General features: G+C 42.7%; 1 protein-coding gene across 1 annotated transcript in view; it reads right to left on the bottom strand.

Moving 5' to 3' along the window:
- PCNX2 (pecanex homolog 2 (Drosophila)) overlaps nt 1-20,284 on the bottom strand; it is a 294,055-nt gene that overhangs the window by 186,581 nt on the left and 87,190 nt on the right. Inside the window, 3 exon segments of the mRNA XM_021074292.1 lie at nt 6,421-6,512; nt 7,698-7,808; nt 15,650-15,821. Of these exon segments, the coding sequence (XP_020929951.1) occupies nt 6,421-6,512; nt 7,698-7,808; nt 15,650-15,821 (375 nt within the window).

The following is a 20,284-nucleotide window of genomic DNA, read 5'->3' as shown; positions in this document are numbered from 1 at the left end:
ACGAACAACACTCATAAAGAGATAGGTAATTTTGAAGTTTCTGTCGTGGCTCAAAGGTAATGAACCTGACTAGTATCCATGAGGACATGGGTTTGATCCCTGGGCTCGCTCTGTGGGTTAAGGATCAGGTGTTGCCGTGAGCTGTGGTGTACGTCGCAGATGCAGCTCAGATCCTGTGTTGCTGTGGCTGTGGTGTAGGCCAGCAGCTGATTTGACCTCTAGCCTGGGAACTTCCATACGCCACACATACAGCCCTAAAAAGCAAAAAAAAAAAAAAAAAAAAAAAAACAAGAAAAAGAAAAAGAAATGCTAGGAATAAATTTTAAAAACCATGATATAAGAGATTTTTAAAAATTCCTTTGACAATCTTATCATCAAACTAAGCACAGCAGAGGAAAGAATAAGTGAACTTCAAGGTCAATAGAAATTATTCCAAAGGAAAAAGGTGGGAAAAAAACCCATAGCATCCAAAAGACATAGAATATGGAACACTATTAAACAGTGTAATATACATATATATAATTATAATATATAATAATGTAATATAGTCTAATGTTATAATATAGTCTAATATATAAATTATAATGTATTGTATATATTATATTATATATAATTGAATGCTTAAGAAAATTAAAACAGAACAAAGCAGAAGACATATTTAAACAGTTAATGGCTGAGGATTTAGAAATATCAATTAAAAAGATCAAAAACAGCTCAGAGAACCTTAAGTAAAATAAAAATAAACACCATACACTTAGTCATATAACTGTCATATTGCTGAAAACTAAAAATGAAGAGAAAATCTTGAAGGTAGCCAGAGAAAAAAGAACTTCATCAATAGAGAATAAATATTGGAAGATAGCAAATCTTGATCAGAAATTATACAATCCAAGAAAATGTGACAACTTATTTAAAGTATTGAAAGGGGAAAAAACCAAAGCTTCCAACTCAGAATTCTATACAAGTAAACACATCTTCAAAAAATGAAGATAAAAGGAGTTCCCGTCATGGTGTAGAGGAAACAAATCTGACTAGGAACCATGAGGTTGCGGGTTCAATCCCTGACCTAGCTCAGTGGATTAAGGATTCGGTGTTGCCATGAGCTGTGGTGTAGGTCACAGACGCGGCTCAGATCTGGTGTTTCTGTGGCTCTGGTATAGGCTGGTGGCTACAGCTCCGATTAGACCCCTAGCCTGGGAACCTCCATATGCCACAAGTGCGGCCCTAAAAAGACAGAAAAAGACCAAAAAATAAAAAATAAAAAAATAAAAATGAAGACTATTTCAGAAAAAGCTGGAAGAATTCATACCAGTAGATTTACACCATAAGTTTTGTTAAAGAAAATTTTTCAGATAGGAGTGTGAATGGAAAGATGGATCTACACAAACCAATGTACACTAAGAGAAGTTGCAAAAAGCAAAGTAAATAAAACAGATACTTTTGTCCTTATTTTAATGCCTTTATAAGATAATTGTTTGATGAGAGTATAGGATAATGTATATTCCTTTTTTAAAAATCAAGAATAAAAAAGCAAATGATATCCAAAGTAAGCAAAAAGAAGTCAACAATAAAGAACAGAAATCAATGAAAATCAAACCTGAAAAACAACATAATCATATATTATTACATAAAAAGTTCAAAAGGATTAATAAACCTCTAGCCAAACTCATCAAGAAGAAAAAGAGAAGGCACCAATTATCAATATTAGCATAAAAGAGTAGACATCACTACCAACATGATGGACATTAAAATATTAAAAGGATAATATGTATGCCAATAATTACAAAATGCAAAGAAAATGGACAAATTTCTTGAAGGAAATAACTATTTCAGTAATAGATAATCCGAGAAACTTTATATTTATTGTATCAATAGCTTAAAACCTTCTCATGAAGAAAATTCCAGGCTCAGATGATTTCACTTATGAATTTTATCAAACACCTACGAAATATATAATACCAATTCTACACAAACTCTTTTAGAATACAGAACTAAATACTTCCCAAAATATTTTATAAGCCCATTTAAATACTTCCCAAAATATTTTATAAGCCCATTACCCTATAACAAAACAATACAAAGCATTACTAGAAAAGGAAACTAAGAGAATAGAAACCTCATGGTCATTGACACAATGTTTCTCCACAAAGCATTAGTAAATAGGAGTTTCCTGGAGGTGCAGCAGGGTAAGGATCTAGCATTGTCACTGTATCAGCTCAGGTGACTGCTATGGCATGGGTTCAGTCCCTGACCCGGGAACTTCCCCATGCTGTGGACATGGTCAAAAAATTTTTTTTAAATAAAATTGAGCAATATATAAAAAGCTGGGGTTCACCTTTCAAATGCAATATTGATTCAACAGTTACAAGTCAACCAATGTAATTCACTCTGCCAACAGACTAAAAAAGAAAAATCAGTATTACCTTCTCAGTAGAGGCAGAAAGAGTATAAAGCAAATTTAACAATAAATACATAAATATTCATTAACAATAAAAACTCCCAGCAAACTCGGAATCTAAAGGAAACTACTAAAACTGATAAAAGGTAACTAAAAAAATCTCATAGCTAACATTATATTTAATAGTGCAAGACTGAATGCTTTTCCCTTAAGATTGGGAACAAAGCCAGAACATCTGATCTCACCAATTCTGGTCACACTGCTCTGGAGATTTTGGCCAGTGCGACAAGACGAGAAAAAGAAATATAGGCATACAGATTGAAGGAATAAATAAGACTGTCTTTATTTACAGACAATAAGACTATCTATATAGAAAATCCTAAAGAAGCTACATAAATGCTACTAGAACTAATAATTAAATTTAGCAAAGGTTCAAGATACAAGCCTAAATATACAGAAATTAAATGTATTGATAAACAATTGAAAATTTAAATTATACCACACAACACCACTTAGAAAAGTGGTAAAACTACACTTTGTTTCATACACTACATGAAATAATATTAAATGTAAAAAGTGCAGTAATTATTTATTGAAAGATAAAACATATTTATGAGGGAAATTAACAAAGACTCAAATAAATGAAACAATATCATGGTCATAAAACAGAAGACTCAATATCATTATGATAACAATTTTCTGCAAATTGATCTATAAATTCAATATAATTTCAATCAGAATTTCTTCGAGCTTTTGTTGTTGGCACTGGCAAACACATTCTAAAACTTATATTGGAAGAAATAAGATCTATAATACCTAAAAAGACTTTGAAAAAAAATAATGTAACACTCACATGATTTGATTTCAAGACTTACATAAAGTCACAGAAATAATGTGGTACTGGTATAAAGACAGACATACAGAATAACAAAATAAAATGTAGCTCATAAATATACCCAAACATATCCGGATAACTGATTTCATGTATTTCTTCTGCTCCATTCTTTCTTCTCCCCTGGTATCCCCATTATACATATGTTGTACCATTTGTGATTGTCCCACAGTTCTTGAATATTCTGTTTTGTTCCATATTTCCTCTCTTTGCTTTTCCATTTTGGAATTTTCTATTGACATATCCTTAAGCTCAGAGATTCTTTCCTCAGCTGTGTCCAGTCTATTAATGAACCCTTCGAGAGGTCTTCATTTCAGTTGTAGCATTTTTGATCCCGAGCATTTCATCTTGATTCCTTCTTAGAATTTCCAACTCTCTGCTTACACTTTGCATCTGTTCTTGTCTGCTGTCCACTTTAGCCATTATAGCCCTGTGCATATTATCATAGTGTTTTAAATCCCTAGGCTGATAATTCCCACCTCCCCGTCATATCTAGGTCTGGTTCTCATGCTTGTTCTGTCTCTTCAAACTGTGCTGTTGCCTTTGAGTGTGCCATGTGATTTTTTTTTTTTTTCCCTCGAGAGGCAGACATGCTGTACTAGGTAAAAAGAACTGTGGTGAACAGGTCTTTCATCATGTAGTGTCAAAGTGTCAGGGAAGAGTCTTATGATTAGTTCTCTGTCATCTGGTGAGCCTGTGTCTCTGGACTGTGAACTCCATAAGTGTTTCAGAGTCTGACTCCCACCATAGGTGGGACAGAATGGCTAGAATGGACCAGGTTGGAATTTGGCATTTCCCTTCCTCCAGGTCCATTAAGCTCTGAAAAAAATCCCAATAGTTTAGGCTCCAGTAAAATCTTGAGGCAAGCTTAGTTAGAAAGAAAAGAATGCTCTAGTATATTCCAGAATGGTTCCTCTTCCCTCTAACTGTTGAAAGCATGAGGGAATTCTTCTCCAAGACTTTCTGCAAGAATCCAGTTGAGCTCCTGGGAGAAAATTCACAAAATGTGAGGCCTCCCTGATGACTGGGTCCCCTGGAGTTATCACTCTCAGAGTGGTCCACACTGAGCCTCCAGCATTTGTCAACCACAGTTCAGGTTTTCCTTCCACTGGTATTGGTTCCTGTAGAGGTTTCTGCTCCTGGGTTCTGCTCCAGTAAGTGTGATCTTCTGTATTTATCTGTCTGTCTCTCCAATTTGGGAAGCAGGAATTTCCCCTGCTGTCTCCCCCCTCTAACAGATCTAAGGAGGCTTTTTGTTTTTTTTTTAATTTGTTCAGCTTTTCACTTTTTATAAGGATGCAGTAATAATTTCCAAAGTTCTTACATGCTAGACCAGAAACCAGAAGCCAGGAACTGATCTTTTACAATGTTTCCAAGGTAATTCAATGGGGAAAGGTTAGTCTTTTCCACAATCATGCTAGGGAACCTCAATCTTTACCTCATCTCAGACATGAAAAGCAACTCAACTGGAGTTCCCATTGTGGCTCAGTGAGTTAGGAACCCAACATAATCTCCATGAGGATGCAGGTTGGATCCCTGGTTTTGCTCAGTGAGTTAAAGATCCAGCACTACCGCAAGCTGTGGTATAGGTCACAGATGCGGCTTGCATCCCTCGTTGCTGTGGCTGTGGTGCAGGCTGGCAGCTGCAGCTCTGATTCAACTCCTAGCCCGGGAACTTCCATATGCTACAGGTGCAGCCTTAAAAAGAAAAATAGAAAAAGAAACTTCTTTCCCCTTTTTTTTTTTTTTTTTTTTTTTTTTTTTTTTTTTTTTTTTGTAAAAGAAAATATCCACATGAAAAGGATGGAAGAAAGAGTGAGGAGGGAAATCACGCTATTGATCACCTCAGAGAAATGCCAAGTGTGACACGTTGGGAAATAATCATATTCAATCCCTTCTTTTCCACAAAGGGGGATAAACAACAATCTTTCTGCCTCTGACACTGGTGAGTTTAATAAAATTTTAAGTTAATCTTTTTTAAAAAGTTAGTTAATAAATGTTCCATGATATATATTTCGTCTACGGCCATACCACCCTGAACATGCCCTATCTGGTCTATTTTTAAATCAGTAGGAACATATATTATTTATTCTTTTATATTTAATTTTTATTGTATCAAAGAGGTATTGTGGTTTAACACATGAAATGCAGGGTGTCCATAAAGTCAAGAAATATAGACAATATCAATTGATTACTTTTTTACTGATTGAAGACACCCCCAAACATGTTGTGTGTTGTTGTTTTCAGACTTTATGGACATTTCACAGATCTACACGCTGAGAAGGAACAGCAGTGGTCCCCTGCCTACATTCGCCTCCTCACTCCAATTCCTGCTTCCCGAAGGGAGTGGCTCTCAGCATTTCTTATTCACCTATTTACCTCCATATTTCTTGCCTATTGTTTCTTGATTTTTTTCACCTTCAGATATTATCTGTTGACTTTCTAATATGGAAGACATACGTAAGGCCACACACACACACACACACACACACACACTTTGCCTCCCCATTCTGCCGTTATAATTACAATTTTATTCAGATCATCATGAATACAAAGAATTCATCACAGCTGAGACATGCACCACCACAGTTACCTTGCTTTTCTGATACCACTTGTTTTCTTAATGTTTGTCTTGCTTTTTCATCATCCTAGGCTTCCCTTGCTGCCAGGCTAGGTTTTCACCTTCTCCATCTGGGTAAGTCTGTGGTCCATCTGTTTTCTAGATTCTAAAATTCTGTGGCTGTCAAATCCATTTCTATTTTCTCTCCATAAAGTTTTATGCAATTGTATCCCTTTACAGTCTTTTGAGTAGAATTTCAGAAGGAAGCAAAAGAAGCATGCAGGGGCCTGCCAATCACTGTGTTAAACAGATGCCCCTCCCAGTGTCAATATATGACCAGGCCGGGCAGACACGGGGCAGGGGGAAGGGTTGTCAGACCAAGTGGGCTTTGCTCTCCATGGCAAGTCGGGTATCTTAAAGCATCTTCTAAACTATCGAGTCCTCATCCACCAGGCCCTGTTACTCCTGATGTGCTCAGACCCTGCTTCTCTTGTAAGTGGAGGAGACGTGTGTCTACTTACAATTCAGTGGATGCGAGAGGGCCGGCAAGGCTCTGGGCCTCCCACCTACCTTCACGGCGCTGAAACAGAACACATGCAGCACGGCCGCTGCAGAGGCACTCCGCGCAACACTGTAAACCGCAGACAGCATCCCCGAGACGGCTGGAACACAAACGCCAAGAGTTCCCTTCTGCATTGGCAAGTCTCACAGCCAACACATGGAGGAGAGTGAAGAGAGGTTTGTAGCTTTTAAATACAACACACCTGCCACAGGGGCGGAGAATCAATCTATGGGGCCGTCAACAAAGCACCGGGTGACTTTTAGTATAAGAAAGACTCTGACCCTTAACTAAAAACTCAGGAGGAACACACAGAAAGAAGCCTTGTTGACATTCTTAGAAGACTATGTGAACCTGTGAGTGGGGAGGGAGGGAGACCTTGATGCTTGCGGTTGGAAGCTGCTGGCCCAGGAAAGATACTGGGTAGCGATTTCAACAGAGAAAGGGTGAGAGGGAGAGAGAGATGGATGGATGGAGAGAAAGACAGAAATGGAAGTAAAGATGGAGAGAAAGATAGAGATGTCAGATGGAAATGGAGATGGAGACAGAGAGAGAGAGAGAAAGAAAGAGTGAACAAGCAAGCACTCCCAAGTGTATGTGTGCAAAAGTGTGTGTGGGTGGGTGTGTGTACAAGGAGGTGGTAGTAACCAACCACCTGCTATTCCCTAGTGCTTTACATACATGATGTCATAGACTCCTTACAGCAACCCAATGAGGTCTGCATGTTAATCTCCACTTAGAGAAGAGTAAGCTTTAAAGTTAAGCACTCTGGGTAGTTCCCAAGTAAGCATTAGGTGAACCTTTATCCACCTTGGTCAAAATCTAAGGTGTACCCCAAGTGAAAGGACACAGGTCACCCGTCTGTACAGAACCGCACACAAGGCACACCCATGATGTCACACCCACACACGCCCAGACCAACTCATACATGTACCTGCACAGATACACATGTGCACACAATTACTTCTACTCACTCACGTTCACACACATTCATAGGTGCCCCTTTTCCAAAGAGTTATAAGAGCCTTAAACTTATTCTAAAGCTTACAGAATTTCTACATTTCCTGCTTCCTGCTTGTGTCAAGCTAGGTGGACCACTTTCAGTTTGGCCAAATGAATCTAGAAGGGCCCACCATCAACCTGACCGACCCAAGCTAGAGTCCTTGAAGCGTTCAGGACAAAAGAAAACCTAACTGTCCAGATGTCATTCCACGCCCGAGGCTACCTGGTCCTTATTTGAACTTTAGACTTTTTTTTTTACAGGAAGAGTATGAAATACATGACTTACCAGAACCTCCAAAAAACAGCATGTCAATTTGCTCCAAAAGATAAATGCAGAAAGTGTTGATCTGCGGGAAGAGTCCAAGGAGGGAAATTGCAGGAAAGCAATAGAGAAATACTGAAAGGGAAGACAGAAAGCTGAGCGTAAGTGTCAGGAACTTTGGCCCAGGTTCCTGCTGCACCCCCGCCTCCCTCCCATCCCAGCCCACCCTGTCCAGGTCCTGAAGGCAGTATGGCCTCCTCAACCCCCACCCACCAGCAGAGGCTGGAGGATGAGCCAAACACAGGCCCCTGGAAGTAAGAAGGTGCTGCTGCTGAGGAAGAGACAGGCAGGCTAGCACCAAGCAGACACCTGTGGATGGTGGGTGGAGCAGATCGGGCTTCAGTTTGCAAGGACAGACTTGAACTTGAGGGATAAGAGCAGGGAGAAAGAGGACCGGGAAAATAAAATATAAGAACATGCAAAATCCAAGGACAGTAGTTAGCAGGGAGAGGGTCTCTCCCTGCAAGGCCCCTTGCTTTGTGCTTCCATCTCCTCAAGTGCTTGAGTTGCCAAGAGTGTTCTGTTCTAAATGCCCAGTGGAGACTCAGAGACAGAACCCCAGACACACTGATGAGCTAAGGAGACTGGTGATGAACTAAGAACCCCCACCATTGCGACAGGGCCACACTGAAGGGCCTGCTGCCTGGGGGCAGGGGGGTGTCAGGAGGAGCAGGTCACCTGGAAGGTGGAGGGGGCCCTGCCAAGGAGAGAAAGGCTATGCCAACTCTCCAAACTGCAACGATGCAATGGGATAAAACATCCATACATCTTAATTCACTGCTTCACAGTGGTCATTCGGGCAGATAACGCTGAAGGGAGTGTTTTTGTTTTTGTTTTTGTTTTTTGTCTTTTTGCTATTTCTTGGGCCACTCCCGTGGCATATGGAGGTTCCCAGGCTAGGGGTTGAATCGGAGCTGTAGCCACCAGCCTACGCCAGAGCCACAGCAACGCGGGATCCGAGCCGCGTCTGCGACCTACACCACAGCTCACGGCAAGGCCGGATCGTTAACCCACTGAGCAAGGGCAGGGACCGAACCCACAACCTCATGGTTCCTAGTCGGATTTGTTAACCACTGCGCCACGACGGGAACTCCGGGAGTGTTATTTTTTACAGCGACTTCCCTATCCTCCTCTCTCAATTCTATTTAAGAATTCTACTGGGCTTCAGAGAAACACAGAAACTCCCCTTCGTGGTGCAACAATGCCTCTGCCTACCTTCCTGTCTCAGTTTACTGGGCGGAATGTCAATGGAATTTGATAGAGAGAGGACATAGAGACAATAGATAGATAGAAGATAGATTAGATAGATAGATAGATAGATAGATAGATAGATAGAGAGAGAGAGAGATAGACAGACAGACAGACAGATAGAATGAACAAGCAAGCAGTCCTGTGTGTATGCATGTGTATGTATATAAGGCCAACCTTAATAAAACTAAAGAAATTTGATTTGAAATCGAATACACCTAAATGTGGAACTTTGTCCAAAGACCTTACATAACCTCAGTGAACAGTCCAAGTAGGGATGGCAGGGGGCCGAGGTTCAGCTATTTCTGAAAAATGATAAATGCGAACATTCCGTAGTGAGAACATAGGGTTGGGAGTATTAGGCATCCTTCTCTGGCTAATAGTGGGTTAACCCCACTACAACACCACCAAGAAACTCCTCCAACAATGTGTGGAAGTAAAATTTTAGGTGATGAACATGGCTAGGATAAACCTTTGCTCGGGAGTGAAGCCATATTTTGACACACATGGTGATTCTGTTATAATGTTTTCTGTGGCAAGATTTTAACTATATTGGGGAAAGCCAGAGCATCTGTGAGGTATGTATTTCTCAAAGTCAGCAATAAGATGCAAATATGGATCTGCCAGTCCTAACAGTATAAGACAATTTCTTTTTTCAGTTTTTAGATGAAAGGAAAGATAGAAGAAATAAATAGAGTAGTTCCCGTTGTGGCTCAAAGGTTAGTGAACCTGACTAATATCGATGAGGATGCAGATTCAATCCCTGGCCTCGCTCAGTGGGTTAAGGATATGGCATTGCGGTGAGCTGTGGTGTAGGTTGTGGATTGGCGCGAATTCCACATTGCTGTGGGTGCAGCTCAGATTCAACCCCTATCCTGGGATCTTCCATATGCCACGGGTGCATCTCTAAAAAAAAAGCAAAAACAAACAAAAGAAAGAAATGGAAACTAGGATAGGACGTGTCATTTGGGGCATCAAAATTTTAATTCACTTAATTTTAAGCAAACTAGCTAGTTCCCTTGTCTTGATCTTGGGACTCAAAACCCAGCAATGAAGATTAGATGGCTCTCTGGATTCTTCATGGCCAGGATAGGGGCAGAGGGAAGATGCAATGAGATGTCATTAGTTCTCTTTCTCAAGTGTTGTGTGTGACAAAACCATATGAAGATGGACGAATGACAGGGAAAAGTATGGGTATGAAATAACATTAATGATGGCAGCCAAATACTAGAAATTGTTCAGCAAAACATGGGTAAAGAAGTATTCTCAGCATTCCCTTGTGGGTTAAGAATTCCATGAGGATGTGGGTTCGATCCCTGGCCTTGTTCAGTAGCTTAAGTATCCAGCGTGGCTGCTAGGTCACAGATGAGGCTTGGATCTGGCATTGCTATAGGCCTGCAGCTGCAGCTCTGATTTGACCCCCACCCTGGGAACTTCCATATGCTGCAGGTGCAGCCCTAAAAAGAAAAAAAGACTTAAGTATTCTCTAGACGACGTACATTAGGCAATAAAGTCAATACTATTTAAGAGGAAAGAACTGGAAGACAATGAATGATGACAGAGGGAAAATAAAGTGGTACAAGACACCAGGAAGTTCGAAATGAAGATGCTTTGGCTGTGCTTGCAGAACTGAAGCTGAAGAGACAGCAGAAGGACACCAGTCAACAGGGAGCCCAGGAGCTAGGTCCTCCCCAGGACGTAGCAGAGGCGGAGGTCTCTCATCTTTAAAGTGAGAGCCATGCAGCTGGAACTAGAGGAAGGTGGAAGCAATTCACATGAATGAAAAAGCAGCCCAAAGCTCATTGCATTAGTAGGAGGACTGGAAAAGCACACGTGAAGTTGCCAAAATGATTTTGTCCTTTTTGCCAAAGGTAAAAAAATAAAAGGTCCCTGTGGTTGTTGGCAATTTTCCCTATGAACAAAGTTTTTTTTTTTTTTTTCCTTAGCATTCTGCTAAAAGCTCTATAATTTTCTTTCATGTCTTCTCTGCTCCTCCTTTTACCGAATAATTACCATAAACGCAGAAACTTCTGGTACAGTTCCATGTCTTTTCAAGCACAATTTATAAATAAAAACATTGGAACTTACTTGTTTCTTTTGTTAAATGTGAGCGGTCACATTTAGGACTCTATTTGCAGGTGCAGCGGGGGAAGGGAACAGGCAGAATGAAACCAACACGGACATGAAACCCAGACCATGAACTTGGTGTGACCAGACTTTGTGTGTCTCCTCTCACTGGACCTGTGTATTAACACGCTGTCCTGACATGAACGGCTGGGACCAGGGACAAGCCTTTGCACGAGACGTGGAAGTGCGAGTCTGTGGGTGCATGGTGGGACCATCCCAACCATGGGTTACCCAACCACGCACCCCAACTCATCACCAAGGGTTACATCACTGGTGTTGCATTAGCGTAAGGAGCGGGTTGCGGTCCTAAAGACCAATATAAGCCTCTAGCATCTGAAAAGAACCCTGGAGGCTATTTGATAAAATAACAGCAACAACAAACCCATCCAGGGCATGAAACCAGCTACAACTGATGGCTGTCTCATCTTGCCCGAGCTTGTCCCTCATCAGGGAAGGCAACTCCTAGCTGCACAAGGCAACACCCCCACCCCTGCACCATCCCACTGGACAGCTCTGCACCAAAGCATTTCACCAGTCCTACAGTGAGCTGAAATCCACCTACTCTCCACTAGTTATCACAGCTACACCAAGAACAAACTCCTTCCCACCTTGACCCGAAAGCCTCTTGACTGTCCACAGCCACTGCGTGTGCCTCCAGCACCCAAGCATTTCTTCTCCAGACGGGACCTCCTTACTCCCTTGCCCCCAGCAGAGCCCAGGAAGCCCAGGTGGCTGAATTCCTCAGGGCAACCTCCAGTTCTGCCGCTGCTCCTCTTGAAACACTAAGAATTGAAGTCCCTCAGCTTTCTCATCCAGGGGGTGATTATAAAGCCAGGCTCACTCACGGGCTTTGGCTCGAAAGTCATAAAGGTTTCAGCCCAGAGGCCAGCGGTCTCTGACTGAGCAAAGGAAATGAGCAGAAAGAAAGCCTTTCCTCTGAGCCCTTGGTGGTGGGGGGGGGGTGTAAGAAGATGTCTTCCTTATACTGAAAGAGAAGTGATATTCTGAATATATGTGAGAGATCAAAAAGGGAAAGAAATTATGTAAGAATAGGACCCAGGGCTTCTATTCCCTTACTTCACCCCTCAGCCCACAGAAACAAGTCCCACCTCTGATTCTGCTCTCCCGCTTGTGCCCATGAGACCAACATGTTAGTCAACTTCTTACTGTTGACAAGTTGACAAAAATATGTACTAAGAATGTGATTTAATGATAAAAAAAAAAAAGAATTCCAGTGGAAAAGATAAGAAGGGCCATCCCCTTGGAGTTCTCCTTGCGGCTTAGCGGGTTAAGAACCCAACTAGCATCCGTGAAGATACAGGTTCTATCCCTGCCCCTGCTCAGTGGGTTAAGGATCCAGTGTTGCTGTGAGCTGAGGTGTAGGTCGCAGATGTGTCTGGGGTTCTCATCTTGCACTGCCAATGACAGAGAGCTTCTCCATGCTTCCCACTCACCTCGTGGCCACCAGACTCAGCTCCTACCCCTGGCTCGCCTTCAAGCCCTTCCGCCCAGGAGGCAGAAGAAGGCAGCAGACACAAGACCTGTCTGCCTTCTCCTTACTGCTCCTCCTCTGCCCCCTCTCTCCACCCTGGGAGGTCGGGAGTCTGAGCAGAAACCAAGCAGGGCAGCAGGTAGCAGAGGTGTCACCAAGAAGGCATGGCTCCAGGTGCTAGTGCACACGCCTCTTCCACAACGTGACAGATATAAGGCATCTTCGAGCCTGCGAGGGTAGACAACACCACATGGACTCAGCGCCTATTTCCCTCTTGTCCTTTCTCTCAAACGGCCCTCGTGGAAAGGGTTGAATTGGGTCCCTTCAAAGGATGTTATGCGTGGGAACTTGGGAGATGGGGTCTTTGCAGAAAATCAAGTTACCACAAGGTCATCAGAGTGGACTCTAACACAACTGACATCAAATTCAGATACAGGGACAGATATGCATATGGGGATGACAGTGTGAGGAGACACAGGGAGAAGACGGCCATCGACCAACCAAAGAGTGAAGCCTGGAATGTAATGCCTATTTGTACTCATCCATCCAACAAATGTCTCCTTAGTGCCTGTACACACCAGACCCTGGGCCGGGAGCTGGGGATTCATGGTGAGGAGCAGGCAGGGCTCGGCCCCGCCTGCACCAGGGAACAAGCCAGCAAGGGAGACGGACATCCGTCAAGAATCATGAAGGAAGCAGATGACTACAGGAAGGGGTGCATGTTATGAAAAGTAGGGGTTGTGAGAGGACAGAAGATGGTACCCAACTTGGGGGAAATGAGGCATTATTATCTAGCATGGTGAGGGCAGGGAAGTAGCAGAAGAAGGAGCACAAGCCAGCAGTGAGGACGAGACATGGGAGGTGGGGCTCCAGACCTGACCACAGACCCTCGAGACCGATAAGAGGTGGATGTCTGTCAACACTAACCCACACGGAAGACTCTGGGGCAGGATGGCCATGAGGTACCCAAGTATGGGGCAGGAGGGTGGATGCGATACCGTGGCACAGACAGATGCTTCATGGACACCTTCCAAAGTCTGTTCACGGCCCCCGCTCATCCCAGGTCCTCCTGTGCCCTGGACTACAGACTCCAGCACTGCTGTTTGCGGAAAGATGACAGGACAGGACAGCACGGTCATCTAAGGCATGTGTGTGTGTGTGTGTGTGTGTGTGTGTGTGTGTGTGTATTCTGACGGAATTTCAAATAATATACAAAAGTAAAGTGAAAAACATCAGGCAGGACAGAAGCAAATATCCTTGGGCAAGAGGACACTCACCAGGAGTCTAATCATGGGATCAGTTCTTATTTTTTTCCCCAACGCGTTTCTGTTGTAACTCAGAGTCTCCTCCTTTGGCCGAGGAGAAACTCTCAGCTCTTCACGTGACGTAGCAGGAAGCAAGGGGCTGAGGGTGCAGACAAAGGTGGGTTCGTGTGCTGGGCAGGGTGTGTGGGGGGGAACAGAGTTTGCTACCAAGACAGTAAGAAGAGGGGTGGGGAGATGGAGGCTGCGGAGGAGAGTCAGATGGGGCCGCCTGCTGCAGTTTTCACCCAGAAGGAGCACAGAGATGCGTCCCATCTGGGTTCCTCCCAAATCCCACTGGAGAGATTCAGGGAGTTGCCATGGGGTTGGAGAATGATGATACATCACCTTCCACTCTGACGCACTCCTCTTTTCATTTTCTTCTTCAGCTGCACCTGCAGCACATGGAGGTTCCCAGGCTAGTGGTTGAATCAGAGCTGCAGCTGCAGGCCTACGCCACAGCCATGGCAATACCTGATCCAAGCCACATCTGCGACCTACACCACAGTTCACAGCAACACCAGATCCTTAACCCAATGGGCGAGGCCAGGGATGGAACCCACATCCTCACAGAGACAACATCAGGTCCTTAACCCACTGAGCCACAGTGGGAACTCTGACACTCTCCTCTTGAGTAAAATTTCTAGTAACAGATCCAGGGAGGGTGTCTTTGTAGCTACTCTTTATCAACTCATCTGGTCAATGTTACCACAGATAATCCAAATTAGCAGGTGTGTAAAGCTCTGGGTGTCATCATAAGAATTCTCACGGCTGCAGGCCAATAATGGGTCAGCCTCTTTGCCCAATAAAAATAATAACTGCTAATACCTGGTGCCAGGCACTCTTCTAAATGTTCAAACATACTAAATCAGCTAAAACTTGCAACAGCCTCAGAGGTGTGTACTGTTTTTGTCCTCATATGACAGCTGAATTTTGCTCCAGGTCCCACAACTCGGGAAGAAGCAGAGCTGGAATTCAAACAGCCAGCCATCTGGCTCCAGAGCGGGACTCTCCAGCACTATGACATGAAGGGCCCTCATGTAAGCAGAGCATTTGATATCAAACACTGCCGAGACCTTAAGGCAAGCAAAGTGCACCAGTGGAAGCCTGGCTGACCCACGTAGCCCGGACTCCATCTGGTCTGAGAACCATGTCCATTTAGGTGTTACCAGAGCATCTGTGCCGTGTGGATGGGGCTGTGGCTGCCACCTGATGGTGCTTCTTCCCTCTCCATGGAGGCCTGGCTGATGCCCTACCCTGGGCATCACAGCCACCAGTCTTTAGACAGGATGCTACAGTTTCCTAGTCATGGATGTCCAAGTCCTCTAGAATCAGCCCATCACTGGAGGCTCTGGGGCCTTGGCTCCCAGTCTACTGAAAGCATACCCAGCCGAGAGGAAAATGCACATCTCTTTAACCAATTATCAAGGTAGGAAGTTTCTCCATTTAGGAGTTCAGAAAATAAAGGGGAGGAGTTTCTGCTGTGGGATTGGCATTGTCTTGGGGGCAGTGTCTTGGGACCAGTGGACACAGGTTTGATCCTTGGCCTGGCACAGTGGGTTGAGGATGCAGCACTCGTTTAGCTGCAGCTTGGGTCAGGACTGCAGCTTAGGTCTGATTCCTGGCCCAGGAATGCCATATGCTGTGAGACAGCCAAAAAATTTTTTAAAAAAATTTTTTAAATACAGAAAAGAAAAGGGAGAAAGCTCCTTCCCCTCTGTACGCTCCCCCCTCCCACATGAACTCACCTATTAAGAGGTCCCTAGCTGACTGGAGGGACCGCGGGGAGAAGAGCTTCAGGCCATAGACCACGTACGTGGGAGGGTGCCTGGCTTTGGCCCCTATATCAAGAAGCAAAATAAGGCCACACAGCACACAAAAATAGACTGGTCGGCTATATGTTATGATTTGGTTGTGCCCCTAGAAAACAAACACAATTTCTGAATGGCACCTTTAATTCTGATTAAATGACAAAACCTCATAGTTAATCACTTATAGCACATCACACAGCTCAAACCATGTAACACATTCTCCGCCCCCTCCACCATAATTCATACACACAAAACACCAAGAAAAAAAAATGGAGCTTATTCTGTCAAATAAGAATGAGAATGCCAAAAAGGATGTTATGCCCTCAGACACAAAAAGAGCTACCTGAAAATGTAATCACCATCCTTGGATAAAACCTAGATTTAATCCAGTGTTTCCCTGACGGTGAAACTTCCATTTTTGTTGCTCATTTCAAGTACAAAACTAATTTATACCACTATTTGCTCTACATGGTCTAACTTGAGCTCTGCTACTGACAAGAAATAGAATTATAATGCGTAGGTTTCAATTTGCTTATGGTTTAGAAAGAAGACAATACAGGTGCAAAGTCATACCTGCAGAGATAGCACAAAATGGCTTAGTGTAGCACAGTGGAATAATCCAGTTCTTAAAAACTTACTATTTATATACGCTTTCCTCTAAGGAGGATCGAAACTTAACAGATTTCATCTTAGCCCTCAAAACACTGTTAAGAGGAGAACAGAAACATTTTTTATTTTTCTCCTGGAATGGATAGAAAAATTAAGGAAACACTAATAACATCAACCGTCCAGGGCAAAAGTCAATGGAGAATTTACATCTCACAAATCGATGCACGATTCATACGGTTCAAAAAATCAACAAAAATGAATGAGGGAGAGAATATTCTTTGCAATTCATGAACTACTTTGAGTGTAAAAAAGTAAAGATGAAAGTGATACAGTTTGGGATATGAATTTTTAAAGTCACTGCCTTGGACGTGTTATATTTAGAAATGCAATTTACATCGCCACTGCTTCTCTAATAGAAATGGGCCTATTCTGAGACCATCTTTTAATAGGAAGGAAAACACAGGCTGTTGGTGGAGGCTGGCTATGTTTGGCCCTGAGTCCAAACTCAGTCTTAAAGGAATATCTGCACTCTTAGGAAATTTCCTTTTGAATCCAATGAGGTCATAGATTAATGGTAAGGAAATATTCCTCTGCATTAAAAAAAATAGAATCAAAATCTAAATGAAATCTTAGGACACTTCTTATCAAGAGAAGAGCAAAATAAACTGGTTAGAATACACAGCCATTTTGTATACAAATGCACAGGCACAGGAGACCTTTCCTCAAACTGATACCATTTCAGAAATAGAATTTAAATAACTACTTCCCACTTGCCCTGATTCTTTCTTTTACTAAAAGGCTAAAAATATATTTTTTTTTCCAGGAATGTAAAGTCTGAGGTCGTGAACAAATTTAGGATATCATCTTGGGCCAACCAAGTCAAACTTTATTTCCTGGCACCGGAATGCTTTCTTTTTATTTGTAATGTATGAGACAAGCCTTAAGGGTCCCTTAGAAAGAGCCCGCCTCACTGTCACACTCACACTTCACCTTGCTTCCTATACTAGCTTTTGGGTCCCTAATCCATTCTAAACATATCCTTCATACATGGCATATAAGTCACTTTTACTTGCCTTGATTCCTAAGAACTCCTGCTAATAAAATTCCCCTGCTCCTCAGTTCCTTCTTTCACATATGATTCAATCCTTAAACCCCAAGGATTGACTTTTTTTTTTCAATAGAAAAATGCCACTCATTCTTCCAGGTGAAGTCTGGTCACACTCTTTTAAAAGTTATCCAATTACTTCCCATCTGTTTTTTAACATTAAAATATGCTGGGGGAGCCCCACTGATTTCCATTGTGGGGCACCTTGGAGGCTGTTTGATAAGAGCTGGTCTACATGTGCATTTGGCTTTCCCAGCAGTCCCACCAACCTGCACAATTTCACAGCCCATCCTCTGGTCTTTATGTCTAAGGAAGCAAGACAATAGAGGCACAAAGTCACACCTGCAGAGACTGCACAAAATGTCTTTGTGCAGCACAGTGGAATAATCTATCCAAACCTCCAGACTGCCAGCTGGAGGGCAGTGGTGCTTGTGACTAAGGGACCAGGCTATTCTAGTGGTCCTCTTACCAAGAGAGTGGGCTGGTCAGACAGTTCAAACTGACCAGATAGATGATAGATAGATAGATAGATAGATAGATAGATAGATAGATAGATAGATATAGATAGATAGATAGATAGCAGATGACAGAAAGACAGCTAGCTAGCCAACTAGTAAATAATAAATAGGTAAGTTGGATAGATAGGTAGGTAGATAGATAATAGGTAGGTAGATAGATGATAGACAGATAGCTAGCTAGATAGGTAGGTAGACGATAGACAGATAGATAGATAGATAGATAGATAGATAGATAGATAGATAGATAGATAGACGGATGGATGGGTAGGGTGTCTGAGAGAATCCTAGAGGGCCCAGGGGCGGGCATGCAACTGGGCCCTGGATGCTCCTGAGCTGGGACTGTCAGCAACCAGGCCATGCCACCCCATCTCCAACTCCGCTGTTAAACACGCCATCTCCAGGCTTCCTGCAGATCTGAATTCTCTGCTTCTTCACCCACAGGGCAGATAAGAGCTGCCTCACACCTACTGCGTTTGCACATGTTCCTGGCCAGGCTCCGAGGTCAGCTGTTTCTGACACACTGATGTGAAGCAGCAATGGCAGCAACAGCTAACATTTATCCTACCTTCCTGTGCCCCCAAGCACTGCTCTACCAACATGAAATGCACCCACGTAACTAATCCACTCAAAGAAGTCCTACTACCATTCTCATTTTGCTAAGCGTAAACAGAGGCAGAAAGAGTAGGTACTTTGCCCCAAGCTTCCCAGACAGAAAACAGTGCATCAGAGCAAGGATTTGGACCCTGACTCTGGCTGCCTGGCCACCTGGCCACTACAAACTGGCTCCCACAAACATCCCAGATGGTGACTGCATTTGTCCCTGGACCCTTCTAAGCACAAGTGCTCAACCCCACTTGGCTGACGTTCACTCATAATCATTCTTCTTTAAACACACAAGGTGAAGGTTCCTCAAGTGAAGCAAATAAAGAGTGTGGGGAAAAGCATCCATAACAGCTTTTCCTGGAAGGCGTAGGTTTTCCTGGAAGGTGAAAAAGGGCTCCTATCTGGAGAAGGTGTAGAAAAATAAGGACATGGCTCTGTCCAGCCCTTCTGTTTACCTGCATGGACTGGATGTTTACCTACATGGAACCCTCTTCACTATAACAAGGATTTGCTGTTTTTATAGTTTCTTATGATGGTATAGGTTAGTTTACTTAAATCTTTTGATTAGTTTTGTTTCACTAAAGCTTTAGTGATTCCGCTGATTAGTGACAGTCATCCTGAATGTTTCTTTATTGAAGTATATAGTTGATTTACAATATTGTGTTAGTTTCAGGGGTACAGCATAGTGATTTATTTTGGGGTGGGCTTTTTGCAGATGATATTCCCTTATAGGTTATTATAAGATATTGAATATCTTGTGTTATACAGTAAAAGTTTGTTATATAAGGTATTATTTGTTATAGAAGTTTGTTATAATACATTTGTTATTATAAGATATTGAATATCTGTGTTATACAGTAAAAGTTTGTTGCTTATTTATTACACGTATAGTAGTTTTTCTTTCTTTTCTTAGAGCCACACCCATGGCATATGGAGGTTCCCAGGCTAGGGGTCTAATCAGAGCTACAGCTGCCGGCCTACACCACAGCCACAGCAACTCGGGATCTGAGCCACGTCTGTGACCTACACCACAGCTCACAGCAACACTGGATCCTTAACCCACTGAGCGAGGCCAGGAATCGAACCTGCAACTTCATGGTTCCTAGTCAGATTCATTTCCGCTGCGCCACGACGGGAACTCTGATGTATAGTAGTTTGTATCTGTTAATTCCATACTTAAAATTCATCCTAATCCCTTCCCTTTTCTCTTTGGGTTCTATGTCTGTGAGTTTGTTTCTGATTTATATATAGATTCATTTGTATTATTTTTTTAGATTCCACATATAAGTGATATCACATAGTATTTGTCTTACACTGTCTGACTGACTTCATTTAGTATAATAATCTCTAGTTGTATCCATGTTGCTGCAAATGGAATTAGTTCATTCTTTTTTATGGCTGAGTAGTATTCCACTGTGTGTATGCACCACATCTTGTTATCCATTCTTCTGTGGATGGACACTTAAGTTGCCTCCATGTCTTGGCTACTGTAAATAGTGCTGCTATGAACCTAGGTATGCATGTATGTTTTCAAATTAAAGATTTTATTTTACCTGGATATTTTATCTGAAAATTTTAAATTTTGCACTTGGGTAGAGCAAAAGGAGATTTAGGGGGTGGGCATCCACTGCCCTAGGGAAAATGAACCCCAATAAAATCCTAGCCAGCAAGTATTCTATGACCCACACCTGGTATATATAGGGGAATCCAAAATATTTTAGAGAAAGCCATCTGGGG

This window comes from Sus scrofa, chromosome 14 (assembly GCF_000003025.6).
Source record: "Sus scrofa isolate TJ Tabasco breed Duroc chromosome 14, Sscrofa11.1, whole genome shotgun sequence".
Classification (NCBI taxonomy): Eukaryota; Metazoa; Chordata; class Mammalia; order Artiodactyla; family Suidae; genus Sus; species Sus scrofa.
This window is presented reverse-complemented; position numbering and strand designations above follow the sequence as displayed.